Genomic DNA, 18,326 nt, shown 5'->3' on the forward strand with positions numbered 1-18,326 from the left:
CATTAGTGAACATATTGCAGTTGACAGTGTGCTTGGCACCATCAGAGAAATTTTTTTTTTTTTTTTTTTTTATTCGTTCATGGGATGTGGGCGTCGCTGGCAAGGTCGGCATTTATTGCCCATCCCTAATTGCCCTTGAGAAGGTGGTGGTGAGCCGCCTTCTTGAACCGCTGCAGTCCGTGTGGTGATGGTTCTCCCACAGTGCTGTTAGGAAGGGAGTTCCAGGATTTTGACACAGCGACAATGAAGGAACGGCGATATATTTCCAAGTCGGGATGGTGTGTGACTTGGAGGGGAACAGAATGTCCCAGCAGTTACACAGGATTTAAATGCAATTCGAACAGCCGGTGGGGTCCTTCTTTACATATGCATGTCGGGTCCCGATGACATCATTTTAAATTGGCAGCCTGAGCGGGGAAGCCGCAGTGGCTTTCCGGCCAGGTGAAGACATCGGGGGAAAAGGATCAGGAGCCAGAAGAGGTCCAAACAGCTAACCGTTTTTGCTTTCCTGTGAGGCCAGGTGGAGCAGGAGTGCCTCCAAGCCATGCAATTTCACCGACTTTCTGGAATGGGTGGGAAGTCGGCCAGTGGGATTTAAAAGGGGACGGGGAGTCAAGATAACCTGTGCCTCATTTCTGGAGCAGCAGATGAGATTTTAACTCACATAGTTATCCACCCTCCCAAAACTGGCAGAGTTAAAATCGGGCCTGGGGTCAGGAAAGGAAGTGCAATTCGCAAATCACATCTGCCACCCCTCAAAAATGACCGTTTGCAACAGTGGTCTACAAATGGAGGGACTCCAATTTTATTCAAATTCTCCATTTAGAAGAGAGAGAAATGCTTCTGGTCGCGGGTATTTTTAACTCCCTGGCCTCATTTAAATGCCACTGGTCCACTTCCCGGCCGGAACAGACAGGAAGAGGCACAGAGCGGCTGCCGGCAGGGAAAGATCAGGCAACCCTTGGCTGCCGGCTGGCAGAGAAAGGATTTCCGGAGGGAAGGGAGGGGATTATGGAGTGGGGGAGGTTAGGGCTTTGCTTGTGTGCTTTCCCTGGCACACAAAGGAAAGTTTTACACTTACCTTGGAGGGCCTTTCTGTCTGCAGACCTGCTTCAGCCTGGTGAGAAAGCCACAGCAGCATCTCTTCTCAGACCCCAGGGGTCGTATTGACGTATTAGGTCCCGGATTTGCACCCTCTGCCTGGGTGCACAATCCGCCTGCAGGTTAAAATCAGAAATGGTGGGAAAGGGTTGGGTTCCGAGCTGTTTGTTTTTAACTGCCCACCCGTCCAAATTCCGCAGTGCTGGCAGGGTTAAAAGTACCAGAGATACGAAGAAAAGTAAAAATAAATCAAGGGGAGGAACTAACTAGATTTAATATGTTAAAAAGGGTAATGGAGGAAATAATGAGGCTAAAGATAGATAAATCTCCAGGACCTGATGGTTTCCACCCCAGGGTATTAAAAGGAATAGGTGAGGAAATTGTAGATGCGTTAGTCATGGTCTTCCTAAACTCTCTCGATTCAGGAATGGTACCCTTGGACTGGAGAATTGCCAGAGTCGCTCCACTATTTAAGAAGAGATAAACTAGGAAATTATAGGCCTATTGGTCTAACGTCTGATGTGGGGAAGTTACTAGAATCTGTTATTAAGTGCAGAGTGACTAAGCACTTGGACAAACATGAACTAGTCAGAGAGAGCCAGCATGAATTTGTAACTAGTAAATCATGTCTAACAAACCTAGTCGAATATTTTGAAGAGGTAACTAATGTGGTAGATAAGTGAGTGTCTACGGATGTTGTTTATATGGACTTCCAGAAGGCATTCGATAAGGTTCCACATAAGAGACTGTTAGTAAAATTGAGAGCACATAGAATTGGATGCAACCTATTGACATGGGTAGGGAATTGATTAGGAAGTAGGAGATAAAGAGTAGGGATAATGTGCTCCAATTGGCAGGATGTGACTAGTGGTGTCCCCCGGGGATCTGTATTTATAAATGACTTACATTTATAAATGGCTTAGATGAAGGAATTGCGAGCCGTATATCCAAATTCGTTCATGACACCAAGTTAGGTGGCACAGTAAACAGTGTAGACGGGAGCAGAAAGTTGCAAAGAGATATTAATAGATTGAGTGAGCGAGCAAAACTGTGGCAGATGGAGGTCAATTCGGGGAAGTGCGAGGTCATCCATTTTAGATCCAAGAAAGATAGATCAGAGTATTTTCTAAATGGTGATTAGCTAGGAACAGTGGAGGAGCAGAGACATTCAGGAATCCAAGTACAGAAATCACTAAAAGCCAGTGGACAGGTACAAAACATAATTTAAAAGGCTAATGGAATGTTGGCCTTTATCTCAAGAGAGCTGGAATATAAAGGGGTGGAAATTATATAAAGCTCTGGTTAGACCTCATTGAGAGTACTGCATTCTGGGCACCACATCTCAGGAAAGATATATTGGCCTTGGAGGGGGAGTAATGCAGAGTCAATACAATGATACCAGGACTAAAAGGGTTAAATTATGATGACAGGTTACATAGACTAGGCTTGTATTCCCTTGAATACAGAAGATTAATAGGATATCTAATTGAGGCATTTAAGATGTTTAAAGGATTTGATAGGGTAGATAGAGAGAAACTATTTCCACTGTTAAGGAAGTCCAGAACAAGGGGGAATAACCTTAAAATTAGAGCTAGGTCGTTCAGGGGTGATTTCAGGAAGCATTTCACACAAAGGGGAGTGGAAATCTGGAACTCTCTTACCCCAAAAAGCTGTTGAGGCTGGGGGTCAATTGAAAATTTAAAAACTGAGATTGATAGATTTTTGTTAGGCACGGGTATCAAGGGAACCAAGGTGGGTCAATGGAGTTAAGAAAAAGATCAGCCATGGTCTAATTGAATGTGGAACAGGGTCGAGGGTCTAGGACACATCATAAGTTACTGAGGGAAGTAAAAGTGGAAATTGCGGAGGCTCTGGCCACAATCTTCCAACCCTCCTTAGATGTGGGGATGGTGCTGGAGGACTGGAGGATTACAAATGTTACACCCCTGTTCACAAAAGGAGAGAGATAAACCCGGCAATTACAGGCCAGTCAGCCGACCGTCGGTGGTGGGGAAACTTTTAGAGACAATAATCCGGGACAAAATAAATTGGCACTTGGAAAAGTCTGGGCTAATAAATGAAAGTCAGCACAGATTTGTAAAAGGAAAATAATGTTTGACTAACTTGATTGAGTTCTTTGATGAATTGATGAGGGTAATGTGGTTGATGTTGTGTATATGCATTTTCAAAATGCATTTAACAAAGTCCCACATAATAGACTTGTTAGCAAAATTAAAGCCCATGGATACAAAATTGGCTAAGAGACAGAAAGCAGAGAGTAGTGGTGAACGGTTGTTTTTCAGACTGGAGGGAAGTATACAGTGGTGTTCCCCAGGGGTCAGTATTAGGGCCACTGCTCTTTTTGATATATATTAATGACCTGGACTTGGGTATAGAGGGTATAATTTCAAAGTTTGCAGATGACACAAAACTCATAAATGTAGTAAACAATGTGGAGGGATAGTAACAGATTTGAGGAGGACGTAGACAGACTGGTGAAATGGGCAGACACATGGCAGATTAAATTTAACGCAGAGAAGTGTGAAGTGATACATTTTGGTAGTAAGAATGAGGAGAGGCAATATAAACTAAATGGCACAATTTTAAACGGGGTGCAGGAACAGAGAGACCTGGGGGTGCACATACACAAATCTTTGAAAGTGACAACACAAGTTGAGAAAGCTGTTAAAAAAGCATATGAGATCCTGGGCTTTATTAATAGAGGCAGAGAGTTCAAAAGCAAGGAAGTTCTGCTAAACCAATATAAAACACTGGTTAGGCCTCAGCTGGAGTATTGTGTTGAATTCTGGGCACTACACTTTAGGAAGGATGTCAAGGCCTTAGAGAGGGTGCAGAAGAGATTTATTAGAATGGTGCCAGGGATGAGGGACTTCAGTTATGTGGAGAGACTGGAGAAGCTGGGGCTGTTCTCCTTAGAACAGAGAAGGTTAAGGGGAGATTTGATAGAGGTGCTCAAAATTATGAACAGTTTTGCTCGAGTAAATAAGGAGAAACTGTTTCCAGTGGCAGAAGGGTCAGTAACCAGAGGACACATTTAATGTGATCAGCAAAAGAGCCAGAGGCGACATGAGGAAACATTTTTTTTTAGGCAGCGAATTGTAATGATCTGGAATGCACTGTCTGAAAGGGTGGTGAAAGCAGATTTAATAGTAACTTTCAAAAGGGAATTAGATAAATACACGAAGGGAAAAAAATTCACTCGGCTATGGGGAAAGGGCTAATTGGAGAGCTCTTTCAAAGAGCCGGCATAGGCATGATGTTCAATGCCTCCTCCTGTGCTGTGCATACTATGATACTATGAATGGCCTACTCCTGTTCCTATGACCCCACATTGTTTATTGTGAATTGCATATTGCTGCAAGTGCCTCTCAGCCTGGTGTTAAAACAAGGGAACATGTTATATAAGCCGTACATGTTCAGAAGTCCAAACAATGGCAGCATTTGTTCAAAGAGCAGTATCATTGTGATTGAATAACATCCCATGTAATCTGAGCTTTACCCATGCACTTTCTTGATTGCTTACCAGTGGAGTGAAATCAGATCCTTGGTTGTGATGTTATTCCATGACGGAGCCACAGTTCACATTCTTGTTCCAGCTGGTGCTGTCAGTCTTTACATCTGCCAGCACTGGCTCTGTACACGCTGTAGGGAAGGGACAGAGGGCTAACATGGAGAAGGTGAAGTTGTAGCCAGGTACTAGTAACTTGAATCAACCTGGACAGGCTGATCTTTACCAGAGATCTCTCATATGCATTTACTCCAAACTGTGCTACTTAAAAGTCTTTCTTCTCAGTTTGCTATTTAACTAAAATCTTCAGGTTTTTAAAAAAATTAATTTAGAACAGTCAGTTCTAGATAAGCCTTGGGTTCAAGATAATTTCTCCAGTTGGCCACCTAGTCCTTTTAACTACCCAGAAAAACAATATTGAATTCTCATTTCCTTGTAAACTGCATTCCGCAGAGAGGATGATATATTGGTGATGGTCTAGTGTAAGGCTGTGCCTAACCTATTATGTCTTAGCCAAATAATTCGCAAAAATACTCTGCATCGCAAGGGCTTCATTAATTACGGACACTTGGAATGACAGTATATGGCAGAATTATTTTTGCATGATGTTGTCATGAGTTAGTCCTGCTTTGGCAGAAATACTCTAAGAAAAAAATAGTTTCTACACTACTCAAATCAAATGGAGAGGGGTTAGTGTTTTTAAAGTACTTTTATTTTCAATCTTAAATAACTTGGATCCAAAACAAGCCTTTGTTCTGATACACGATTCCTCACTATGTCACCCCTAAAAATGCAAGAGTCTAATTCCCTGAAGAATTACTCTGCACTTTCAGATATGAATTTCTTCTTTGCGTTTTCTCATTCACATGCTGGTGATACCTCAACTTTCCGACATTAGCAGCTAACAACTCTGTCAAGGATTAGATGTATTTGATCCGAAAGTCACAATGGCTGACATTTGATAAAACAGTATATGAGTAATTTGAGACATGACAAATGGTAAGTGCTGCATGCTTGGGAGGAAAAAGGGAACTTTGGATCTCTGGTTCCCAAAGCTCCCCAACACTGGGGTTTTCGTCGTGTCATTTCTGGATGTGTTGTGGACTAATTGATAGAGATTGATTGCTATGATTAGTCAACAACTCCACTATCACTGTATCTTGCAACTACCAGGATGGTAGAAGGTGAACTAGATGGACCTTAGTCTTTTATCGTCTAGCAATTCCTATGTTCCTATGATTTTCCCTTTTTGCGGGTGCATTTAAATCCTGGCCCACTGTTCCAACTTTCAAGCAGCATTCCCAAATTTCCTCCAAGCCTAAAACTGATAGTGCTAAAACATATTTTTGAAGTTACAGGAATAGGGATAAAACAAATCTGAAATACTAATTTTTTTTCACATCTGGATTAGCATTGTATTTTGATGTTATAGAGTTCAATAGGTGTGTAAGGACAAATTACTAGTCTAAGTTTAATCTATTTTGCAGCTTCTTTAGTTTATAATCTCATTCCTTGATTCTCATATCTTGATTTTGCAAAATATACCTGTTTACCCCATGTTAATGATTCACTTCATTATCTTAAAATCTTGAATTCTGGATCACACCACAACCCCGTCCCCTCAGCAAGAAAGGGGTTCATTGTACAGGTTGCAGGAAGACCTTTTAAAAAAAATGCAGAGGGGAGGAAATCACTTTAAAATGAATTTATAAAAAAGACAGACCGATTGTTTTAGATGGTTGTATTTTATTGAAAAAAAAGAGAAAAAAAATAATTTAGGTGAAATATTAAAAGGGTAAAAAAAATTCCCAGAATGACTGTAACTGCCCAACCCAAGTAGGGAGATAAATTCATATCAATTACACATCTGGCCTTTTCAACCAAGAAAAAAAATATTTTGACAAAAGGAAAGAACTTGCATTTATATAGCGCCTTTATGAACTCAGGACATCCCAAAGCGCTTTACAGCCATTTAAATGCTTTTGAAGTGTAGTCGCTGTTGTAATGTAGGAAATGCAGCAGCCAAATGGTACAGCAAGATCCCACAAACAACAATGTGATAATTACCGGATAATCTGCTTTAGTGATGTTGGTTGAGGGATAAATATTGGCCATTGGGGAACTCCCCTCCTCTTCTTCAGAATAGTACCAGGGATCTTTTATATCCACCTAGGAGGGCAGAGGGGGACTTGGTTTAACGTCTCATCCAAAAGGCGGCACCTCCTCCAGTGCAGCACTCCCTCAGTACTGCACTGGAGTGTCAGCCGAGATTTTGTGCTAAAGTCTCTGGAGTGGGACGCGAATCCATGACCTCGTGACTCAGAGGCGAGAGTACTGAGCCACGGCTGGCTCCTGGTTTGTGAACATTAAGTTTACATAGGCAAGCATAATCCAAAATCAAGTTGGTAAATTTTCTGTTAGCAGAAAGTTTGTTTTTAGTTTACAAAACGTTTGTAATTACAATTGTCTAGATTAATCTTTCATCCAAAGTGACTTGTGCAGGCGTACAATTCCACTGAGGACGGCTGCCCTCATGAACCGTGCCCAAGTGCCCAGTGTTCATGTGCGAGTCTCTACAGTGAAGGTCGGCAGACTATCCGACTGTACAGCGTCACAACTGAGCCCGATTCTCTCCTCAGCCGACAACCACACACACGTTCACTTCTCAGTATGGATCAGTAGGTGGCAGTCAAAAGATTTTCCCTTCCAATGGCACTGCGGTCAATTGCCCCAACCGGCATCAGCTAACTCAGCACGGACTGGGGATTATACCCTGGATCTTTCTGTTCAGTATGGCTCAGTTCCACACCGGGCATGTGCGTTAACCATCAGGGAAGGAGCATTGCTTTGCTTTTATTCTCAGTTACTTCCTGACATTCTTTATGCAATGAAAACGACTCTGAGAACTCGTAAAACAAAAGTCTGGCGGGCTATTTAGTGCTGCCAGCATCTGTTTGTACATGCATGGCTGGTTACTAGCTGGATTTAAACCATAACGTAAGAGCATAGGAATGAGAAAGGCTAATTCAATCCATTCGGTTTGCTCCTTCATCCAGCTCCTGTTTCAGGATCTGAGCTGATTATTTTTCATCTTTCCTCTATCTCATACTCATATCCTGATGAATCAGGAATGAATATAATTCCCCCCTTAGTCCTTCAACCTAATCAGTACCGATGGCACAAGTAGTTAAGTACGAAGGCTCTAAGTTTAATTTAGCTTGTGGCGTCTTTAGTTTATAATCTCATACCTTTGATTCTCCTATCCTGATTTTGCAAAATATACCCGTTTACCCCAGGTTAGTGACTCAGTTCGTTATTTGAAAATCTTGAAATACCCCCTGCTGCCATGATCTCTGTACACAGATCTTTGTCAGCTCTGTAGGAAAGGAGTTTATTGTACAGGCTGCAGGAAGACCGTTAAAAAAACATCTGGGGGGGAAAAAAATCATTTTTGAATGAGGTCATAAAAAAGGCAGACTCTTTGTTTTAGGTGGTTATATTTTATTGAAAGAAAGAAAAAAACATTCAATTTTGGTGAAATATTAAAAGGGTAAAAAATCCCAGAATGAAAGAAACGGAGGATAATGCACAATTCTCTCAGTATTTGTATTTTGCTCACATTGGGGGTCCTTCTTATAAGTTTTTTTTGCGATTTGGATTTTTCACCCCTTCAACTTTCTCCCCTAATCTCAATAGTCGCCATTCTTCAGGTGTGAGCTGAGACAGTCAGCGTCAGCAGGCTATTTGATAGTGGGGGGAAACATCGGCTGAGCTAATCCTGGCCTCACCTGATGTGCACATAGCACAGTTTCCAACTAGACAGCAATCAGGCAGAGGAACTCAGGCAGATTTTCCCTCGCACACAGGTGCTGAGGCCAACTAGCTCATCTCTGCCACTGCCCTGACTGAGAGTTGCTAACACAGCACAGTTCAGAGGTCTTCCAGATCTGTCTGTCACAGTTCCACACAAGGCAGTGTGTTTACTGATTGGGAGATCCTAGTGGTTTTATTGTATTGAAAGGAAAATGAGCACTTTAGTGACATACATTCAATGCAAAAATGCACTTCGCCGCGTTCAGTCGGTCACATGCTTTAATTTTCCATTTTCCATTTTTTGTTACTTAAATATATGACCTAACACTTAAAAAAACAAAAACCATCACATTGCAGCACAAAAATGTCACTGCACATTATACTGTCACAGGTGATATACCCACCCTCTGCAAAGGGCCCCCTTTCAAATCCACTTTAACTAATGGTTTACAGAATAAATAAGGTCACTCTTTCTACTTGAAAAATGGTGAATCTTTGTGGGAAATACTTCTTCATTAATGGAGGGGGCTCATTATGGGGGATTTAAATAGTCCGAATAGTTATTGGTGTCTGGATTTTCAAACTGTTCTGGGCAATAGTCATCCTGTTCTGATGTTAACTGATCCAATTCCTCATCTGAAGTTGAAGGGCGAGTAAGGATAATCCGAGGTATCTTGGGAACACAGTTAGGATCAGGATAGGAAGAGATGAAGCGAGAAAATCAGGTACAAGTTTTAAGGAAAAAAATTGAAATACGTACAAGAAGGAAACAAAGAAAACAACAAAAATTAAAATTGAGATTGTGTTTAAACAAGATACTTTCAACACACACACATTGTAAAAATATTAAAACAAAAGAATTATACACAATGGAAGGCAGATGAAGAACTATTCTGAATTTCAATTCACCCTCACTTTAAATAACTGCTCCATCACTTTTAAAACCAGTTCACTATACGCCAATAATTTTCTGCTGGCATATTCCATCTGCATTCATAATAAACCCTACTGAGGTATTTAATGCCTTCAGTGGGGGGAGTCTGACCCTTTAAACAAAAACCACACATTATGGAGGAAAAGCTAAATCCAAGCAGTGGGAGAAGGCACATGTAATGATGGCACAGGTCAATTCAAGCTTCACCCCCTCACCCCCCCCATCACATTAATATTTTTCAAACCATCATTTAGTCTACTGTTTGCTCACTTCAAAGAGTTAAAGGTAATAAATTATTTTGAGATCAGTGACATCACACCTTTTGAAACCACATAGAGTTCTGGTTGGTTCAGATCGTATCAAGAAACAAAAGACTGCGGAAAGGATAATGACTTTCCCTTGCTTTCATCAAGTGTGGAATGACCATGCTGAAGAATGGAACACTATCCACTCTTCCCGCCTAGGATCCTCATCTAGCACGACTCAAATCAGATATATTTACAGATTAGTTCCAGTTCAGAGCTCTCTCCAGATAGCCCCAACAATTTGCCTCGAGTCCAAAAACAGCACCATGCATCAGATGGACATACTGGATACATTTTATTCTTCATGTTAGTCTACTCCTCATGGCCATGTTGTGTGTGAGGTTGTTCAGTTTGATCCTGAATTATGGGTAGTTATGTGCTGTGAACTACTCTCAGCCAGTAACCGGATTGAGACTTTGTAACTGCGAGAGAGAAGAGATTTGGACTGGTTTTGAACTCAGTCCTGAAAAATGAAACAACAGTGTTCCCACCTAATGTGTCCCCCAGCCCCGTTTGATGATAAGCTTATCTAAAATTAGCACGCAACAAATCAAAAATCTAAATATGTCAGTCACATCATCACAAGGTTCTTATCTTTTTGTTATCAAATGGTTTCATCATAGAGTTGAAGAGGAAACCTACAGCATCAAAGGCTGATCAGTTTTTAAACCCCTATGTTTTTCTCCCATTCACTGTGAATCTTCCTCCAGTGGGAAGGGAAGAATTGGTATAGCCAATCAAATGCTGCTCTATGATCATCCAAAAGGATGTGAGATTCCAGCTGGTTACTCATCCCTCTCCCAGCTCCGACCCTCTGAGGTTAGAATGCCTAATTCAGGTACATTTTCCAGCCAAGGGCTGACAAAGTGAGGCACATTGACCTGACAGATAGACAGTGAATTACAACCACAACATTTGGACTTTCAGACATGCACTAGACTCCTGAAAGCGCTGGTCTACCTTGTCTAAGGCCGACACAAAATATTATTTCAGCAACAGTAACCAATATCAAATTGTTCTACACAATAAAGATTTTTTCCAGGATGGCAATGGAGGAATTTGTGCAACAAAACTATAAAGCTTGTTTATAAAGAACAGCTTTACAATTTCATTACACACATCCCACACAGGAAATCTGCCTCACTAAGAGCAAAGAAGGCAAAGAAAGCACCATTAATTGTAAATTGGCTGATACGTTTCGTGCTTTCTTCATCTTAAATTGTTTTCCTTTTTTTTCCCCTACTATAATTTTTCTCTGGTTTCGTTTTCAGATCTAATATTGTAAACTGATTTTTTTCAGTCTCTGATAGTGTTGCTGGCGAGATTAAAAGAGAGGTTTTTTTCCCCCTAAAAGATAAATTTTCCCCACCTGCTTTCAACCACTGAATTTAAGTATAATGCCGACCCAGTGGATTTTGTGCACTGTGGTGACCATATTTCTCAGCCACCATTAACATCTAGAGAGCTGTGCTCACCAGTGGCTAAGTGGATCCATGCTGTGGCACTGATGGGCACCGATCAGGATGGACCCAGGTTCAAACCTCAGTCTGTGCTGAGGTCACTTCTCCTAGCTGGGATGTCAGTGGGAATACTGCAGTTGGCCTCACCATTCCTGAGGTTGGGGGGAAATCAGCCAGCGTTTGTGGTTCCAATAGCTATCCAATGACTCCTGCTGGAAAATGCAAGTGCATGTGCTCTGTCTAAGGACATGATTGGGTTTGGCTGCCAAAACACTCTGTCTAGGCTCACAAATAAAGGTTGCTGGAACCTGTGATGCTTATTCTTGACCATAAAGATAACTAAACATTTGGCTGAAAAGCAGGCACTGTTGTGGGGAAAATTATACCTTTGGCCTTTTTTGATACGGCACCTATCATGATACTTGTATCACTGTATTGTACACTGTATGCTTAAACATTTTTCTTAAGTTCTCAGCTAATAATTTTAGTAAGGAATTATTGGTCTTCCACAAGCATATAAAGTTAGAACTAGTGATGGTCAATGGGACAGCTCTACAGTTCTAACACGTTTTCTAAATCTCCAAGACATAATACCCCGAAACCACAGGAAAACTCTGCTACTCACTGTCATTGTATGGTTCACGATAAGGAACGAGGTGCTTTTTTGCGACATCTCACTCGCAGAGTTAACGGTGTGATTCCCCGAAGTCACAGGTCCCTAATAATGTTTTTTTTTCAAAACAAAGAAAAGGCTGTTGAGCTGTTCTGTATAAATACATACTGGTCACAGTCTGTATAAACTCATGTAAACAATCTTACAACAATCGCATGCGAAACGTTCAAGGATTTCCTGACATTCACCTGACGAAGGAGGAAGCCTCCGAAAGCTTGTGATTTTTAAATAAAATTGTTGGACTATAACCTGGTGTTGTAAGATTGTTTACATTTGTCAACCCCAATCCATCACCGGCATCTCCACATCATGTATAAAATCAGTGGACTAACAGAGTGATTGGGTGTTGGGCTGTCTACAGCACCATCTTGTGGAAACAACATAGAGAGAATGGAAATGAGAACATTTCCACTCAAAGCAACTGCTGCAGAAAATAACATTAGCCAGTTTTACCATCAAGGAGTTAGGTAATGGAAGTAAAATTGTACCCATTTCTTTAACCGTACTGAGCTCCTCTTTGTCATCCCCACCAATCCTGGTTTACCTGATGGCTCAGGCAGTGTGGCACTGAACCACAGAGACCAGAAAGGCCCAAATTCAATCTCTGAATTGTCTAATCTCTGGTGACAGTGGTGCTCGCTAAAATTGCCCTCAACACTTTCAAGCTAAGAAGCAGAAAAATCAGCCTGGACAATTGCTGAATTGCTATCCAATGACCCCCTAAAATCAACATATGTGGAGATATTCACCTTCTAGGTTCACAGGTGTAGACATTAAGAGCTATCTATTAGTACTTATTTAGCTGCACTTGACATATCAGCACCTTTAGGAGATGAGGACAATGGGTGAGAATTGGAATGGGAGGGTGAGAAACTAGCTAAGGTTAGAATTAGTTCCCTTAATTCAGATGTACGAGGTTTACTCACCACGCGATTTCCGTTGCACGTAGTTGTCATCTTTTCTTCCAGAAAGACACACTCTGATTCTGGTTCCTCGTTGCTAGCAGCTGAGTGAGTTATAAAGCTGGATCGTTCATTCTGATGAGGTCGAATGCTGTCTGTCACTGTCCTGCCCCTCAAAATAAGTATCTTAATCACAGTCCCAGAATTCCTCAGGGCACTCACTGCCTCATGATGGGTAACATTTTGTAGACTTATTCCATTGACCTGCAAAGGTACAGACTTTAATGACATTTATTATTATCCATTTTGGGAGATCCTTTAAATAGAGGATGGCGGATATTAAGTTATTAAATACAACGGAGCCGACTTTTGTCTGCTCTCCACCCCATTTCCTGATTTCCTGGCAAGGACAGGTCTGCAGCAGCGCGAAAATCGTCGAGAGTAACATCGTGGACCCATGGGTGGGGCCTATACATGTCCTACCCATTGGTCGATAGCGCGGAGCAGCCGAACCAATTGTCATTAAAGGGGCCACTCCAAAAATGGCTGTAATTTTTCTTTCCCCTTATTTTTGTGCGGCCAGGATGAGGTGTGTTCTTCCAGGACCCACAAAAGCATTCCAGCCTGCTGCTCATCGCTGCGCGGCTTCTCAGGACCAGACCTCACCACCCCCACAACCTCCCTCAGGTCTACACTGTCAGCTAGCTCGGAGTAGGAACGGGCCAATTACCCGACTTCCGCGATTAGCAAGCTGCCCTGAAGCTGCGTTCAGTGCCCACAGCTCCTCGGCCATCTGCTAATGAGGCTTGACCGCCAAGACGGTTTGGGCCATAGGCTGCGGCAACCATGCGTGATTGCAACACCCGCCATCTGCCGGTTACCAGAGCAACCCAAAATCACCCCTAATGCTTATTCCAATAGTGACGGAGACTAGTGGAACTTACAAGTCACAACTGAGTTCTACAGATTTCCTTACTTTCTGAATAAACATAATTATTAACAGCTTCACTTGCATTATTCCAGTCAAGTAATATTGGTGTATAACTTTTGTATGGAATAATTTAAAAGACAAGTTTTATATTTCAAGTCGGGATGGTGTGTGACTTGGAGGGGAACGTGCAGGTGGTGTTGTTCCCATTTGCCTGCTGCCCTTGTCCTTCTAGGTGGTAGAGGTCACGGGTTTGGGAGGTGCTGTCGAAGAAGCCTTCCCGAGTTGCTGCAGTGCATCCTGTGGATGGTACACACTGCAGCCACAGTGCGCCGGTGGTGAAGGGAGTGAATATTTAGGGTGGTGGATGGGGTGCCGATCAAGTGGGCTGCTTTGTCCTGGATGTTGTTGAGCTTCTTGAGTGTTGTTGGAGCTGCACTCATCCAGGCAAGTGGAGAGTATTCCATCACACTCCTGACTTGTGCCTTGTAGATGGTGGAAAGGCTTTGGGAAGTCAGGAGGTGAGTCACTCACCGCAGAATACCCAGCCTCTAACCTGCTCTTGTAGCCACAGTATTTATGTGGCTGGTCCAGTTAAGTTTCTGGTCAATGGTGACCCCCAGGATGTTGATGGTGGGGGATTCGGCGATGGTAATGCCGTTGAATGTCAAGGGGAGGTGGTTAGACTCTCTCTTGTTGGAGATGGTCATTGCCTGGCACTTGTCTGCATGAATGTTACTTGCCACTTATCAGCCCAAGCCTGGATGCTGTCCAGGTCTTGCTGCATGCGGGCACGGACTGCTTCATTATCTGAGGGGTTGTGAATGGAACTGAACACTGTGCAATCATCAGCGAACATCCCCATTTCTGACCTTATGATGGAGGGAAGGTCATTGATGAAGCAGCTGAAGATGGTTGGGCCTTGGACACTGCCCTGAGGAACTCCTGCAGCAATGTCCTGGGGCTGAGATGATTGGCCTCCAACAACCACTTCCATCTTCCTTTGAGCTAGGTATGACTCCAGCCACTGGAGAGTTTTCCCCCTGATTCCCATTGACTTCAATTTTACTAGGGCTCCTTGGTGCCACACTCATGCTTGTTTTTACTATGTGATCTCGGTGTAGGTTTCTTTGGTTCAATTTTCTCTAGCAGCTGATGTTTAAGTTCCATGTGGATTATGCAAGCATTTCCTTTTTGCAAATCAGCCATGTAGCATCAGCAAAGATTTTTTATTTGCACTATTAACATTCCACAATGTGTCGTGGAAGGCTACAAGGCTTACAAGTTATTACAAGGCTACTGCTTTGATTACAGGTGTTAGTTTGCTGATGATGACAGCCAGCACGCAGCAGTTTGAGGATTTTTTTTTTGTTTTATTAAACTGCCTGTGGCTCATGACAAAGTAGTTTCACTTGGGTGTTGTCTCACAAACTGTAGATGGAGTAAATAGCACATTCCATGTATGTGAGATAACAACCATGTGTCGAATTTTGTTCTGGACCACAAACGCTGCTTAACAGTAGGTGACAAAGTTTTCTGCAGTGTATTATTTGGGCTTGGTTTGTAGTTATGTAATAGCAACACACTATAAAAGTCAACTCCACACCCTGCAGAGGGAACTCTTCCAGCTGTGTGTACTCTGTTTGGTTTTCCTTTGAGCACTCTTTGAATATTATTTTATGGGTACATTAATTGCTTTGTCTGCTATTTATCTGGGTCAGCCAATATTTGAAGAGCCACATTTCAAGGTTTGAGAGAGAAATGGCCCCTCAGGACTGAAATGCATTCTTTATGTTGTGTTCAATTCAATAAAGCAACCAGCAAAACCTTGAAAGCTTGGCTGTAGGAAGCACTAAGGCCACGGCAAGCTGTGACCGTGCGATTTTTTACCTAAAGCTAACCTACCCTATCCACGAGGCATTCTGAGCAATACAAAAACACTTTCTGCACATGTGCTGGCGTGTCCTGCCAGGAAGGTGTTGAAAACTTTCAATTCTTTCTGAGTATGAGCAGAGAGATGAGTCACATTGCAAGTAGAAAGATGCTCAAGGACAGGTGCCTGTCACCTTTAAACTGATCTGAACCCCACTTTCCTCCTTCTCACATATCCTTCTCAACCCCTTTTTCTCCATCAACACATCTAGTTGCCTCTTGAACTCATTGGTTCTTCAATGGTCTTATTCCACAACTCCCTTGCCCTTTGCCTGACTTCCCTGCGTATTCCTAGGTTCCTAATTTTTAAACTTGTGTCCCTGATATCGGAATCCTTCACTGCCTGGATCAATATTGTCAACTCACTTCATACTCTGGAAAACGACACGTGGGTCATTTCAAAGTTTCCACTTTTCCAATGAGAACACCTCTCATCTCCTAAAACAAACCAAGCTCACTCAGCCAGTTGAAAGTGCACCTTCTTTTAAATAATATAAACTCATTAACATCTTGTGTCAGCCATGGCTCGGTGGTAGCACTCTCGCCTCTGAGTCAGAAGGTCGTGGCTTCAAGTCCCACTCCAGAGACTTGAGCACAAAATCTAGGCTAACATTCCAGTACTGAGGGAATGCTGCCTTTAGGATGAGACGTTAAACCGAGGCCCCGTCTGCTCTTTCAGGTGGACGTAAAAGATCCCATGGCACCATTTCAAAGAAGAGCAGGCGAGTTCTCCCTGGAGTCCTGGTCAATGTTTATCCCTCAACTAACATCATCAAAACAGATTATCTGGTCATTATCACAATGTTGTTTGTGGGATCTTGCTGTGCGCAAATTGGCTGCCACGTTTCCTACATTACAACAGTGACTGCACTTCAATAGTACCTAATTGGCTACAAAGCGCTTTGGGATGTCCTGAGGTTGTGAAAGGCCCTAGACAAATGCAGGTCTTTCTTTTTTTTCTTTATCATTGCTAGATTGTCTTGATATATTCAAACAGGAATGTAAACACAGAGAGATCAACAATGTTTTTCAAATTCTGCTATAAATGGAACCGATTCAATCTGAAGTGGTTACAAAGAGTTTCACAAACGTACCTCCAGTACCATGTCTCCAACTTGTAGACCAGCGAGATCAGCAGGACCCCCCTTCGATACTTTTGAAATGAAGATTGCCTGGCACAGACAATACTATGAATCATTACTTGTTACATTCATTACAGATTAAGTCTTGTTTGGAAATCAGAAGTTAGATAACTTTCTGAATCAGGCTACAATTACATGCCGTAGTGAAACCCTCTGTGTAAATGTGGGAAGTATTTTGTACATCATAAAGGCAATGAAGATTAGGGCTGCTCTTCTTAAAATGCCGAATCCTTTTTTCCCTATCGCCTCATATAACAAAAGCAGGAAACAATTAATAGATATCCAGCAGCTGTTCACATGAGAAGGATCTTACAACCGTGTGAAATTTCTCTCTGGATTCTAGATTCAGCGGTCAGGAGTTTTTCCACTCAATGGTACTGAAAATTAGGGCGATATTTCAAAGTTTTATTCTTGGAACTTCTGGTTATTTACCTTCATCAGGAGATTTTAAAACACAGAGTCCCAGCCAGTACAAATTGTACACAGTGTATTATAAGAAGGCTCAAGCCATACGGAGCAGGAAAGTTTCAGGTTTGATCACCACAATTGGCCTCAATTTACCCAGATTAAAGAGAGGAAAATTGGCCAGGGTCCTTGCTCCTAATTGCCACCCAACAACCTCGTCTGAAAGCGTGCCTGTGTGGACAGCAGGTAAGGACAGAACAGCTTTGGATGAAATGTTCTTCAAGGTTAAGGAGCCTGTCAACACTCAAGGTGCAGGTTCACATGTGGACAATGTCCCCTTGGGTTAGGAAGCTGAGAATAATCATCCCCATGAAATCGTATCCCATCCGAGAGACAGCACCTTCAGGAGAGAAGGATGGGGAGCTTAGAAATTTGGCAGAAAAAGAAGGGAATAGAAAAGAAAAAAATTGTTTCAATAGCCAAACAGTTTTGTACTGTACATACTTCTCGCGTATTAAACTCCAAGTCAGAGAATATTTGACAGCAGTAGTTAAGATTGAGTCTTCAGTTCATTTAGGATTTCGCTTTGGATTTAATGTCAGATGATCTGATATTTGGGTCTCCAAAGAATTCAAGTCAAAATCCCGCTTTGTGCAGCTGAAACACTCATAGAAGTTAAATACATCAAAACCCCATGGATGGGCCTGAGCCGGTAACAAGGAAGGCTGGCCTTACTGAATTTTGCAAGGCTGTGTCCTCCTTCTAATTTTAATAGGTTCCTTGCACAGCCACCCTGGCCAGCAGCATGATTGCCTGAGGGCACAGGGTGAGGCCAGCAGCCCTTCAAGGGTTTCTGCTTATCATTAAAGGGGAGTGCTTTTTGGTGCCTAAAAAAATACTTTTCTGGCAAGGACAATGGAGATAAGGAGGAGCTTTTGAGCATAACCCCCACCCCCCTTTGGAGATCCTGCTTCAGGAATTGGAGCTTGTTTGGAGTGGAAGACTCCCTTCCTGTCCAATCAGAGGTTAAATCTGCTTGGATAGAGGTTGTGGAGAGAGCAAGTGGAGTTTCCCAGTTCCATTAGACCTAGAAACAAACGGTGAAAATGTTCATGGTATCAGGAGGACTGCCAAAATCAGCATACCCCACCTTTGGGGCATAGCTCACATGGGCCAAACCAAAACTGTGAGCTGCAGCACCG

At 42.4% G+C, this 18,326-nt stretch overlaps 2 protein-coding genes across 7 annotated transcripts in view; both read right to left on the reverse strand.

Moving 5' to 3' along the window:
• Positions 1 to 1,156, reverse strand: part of mlip (muscular LMNA-interacting protein) — a 228,939-nt gene extending 227,783 nt beyond the window's left edge. For all 6 annotated transcript variants that reach the window (XM_067983974.1, XM_067983969.1, XM_067983967.1 and 3 more), the window contains exon 1: positions 1,082 to 1,156. In XM_067983974.1, coding sequence (XP_067840075.1) covers positions 1,082 to 1,141 — 60 coding nt within the window. In that variant the 5' untranslated portion in view covers positions 1,142 to 1,156. The remainder of the gene's footprint in view (positions 1 to 1,081) is intronic.
• LOC137321566 (inaD-like protein) lies at positions 1,157 to 16,739 on the reverse strand. The gene is made up of 5 exons (XM_067983977.1): positions 16,672 to 16,739; positions 12,742 to 12,981; positions 11,768 to 11,860; positions 4,646 to 4,764; positions 1,157 to 1,217 (listed from the first exon to the last, which is right to left on the reverse strand). The coding sequence occupies exons 1-4, from the start codon at positions 16,681 to 16,683 to the stop codon at positions 4,735 to 4,737; spliced, it is 375 nt and encodes a 124-aa protein (XP_067840078.1). The 5' UTR covers positions 16,684 to 16,739; the 3' UTR covers positions 1,157 to 1,217; positions 4,646 to 4,734.
• Positions 16,740 to 18,326: the final 1,587 nt, after the last annotated feature.

The sequence above is a fragment of the Heptranchias perlo genome, chromosome 5, assembly GCF_035084215.1.
Source record: "Heptranchias perlo isolate sHepPer1 chromosome 5, sHepPer1.hap1, whole genome shotgun sequence".
Lineage (NCBI taxonomy): Eukaryota > Metazoa > Chordata > Chondrichthyes > Hexanchiformes > Hexanchidae > Heptranchias > Heptranchias perlo.

Bases quoted from the DNA above. Each gene is read 5' to 3' on its own strand.
- LOC137321566 (XM_067983977.1), bottom strand. The intron at 11,861-12,741 runs GTGAGTAAACCT...AAACATTATTAG, and splicing joins CGTGCAACGGAAATCGCGTG to GGACCTGTGACTTCGGGGAA. The intron at 4,765-11,767 runs GTGAGTAGCAGA...CCTTCCCTACAG, and splicing joins TCGTGAACCATACAATGACA to CGTGTACAGAGCCAGTGCTG.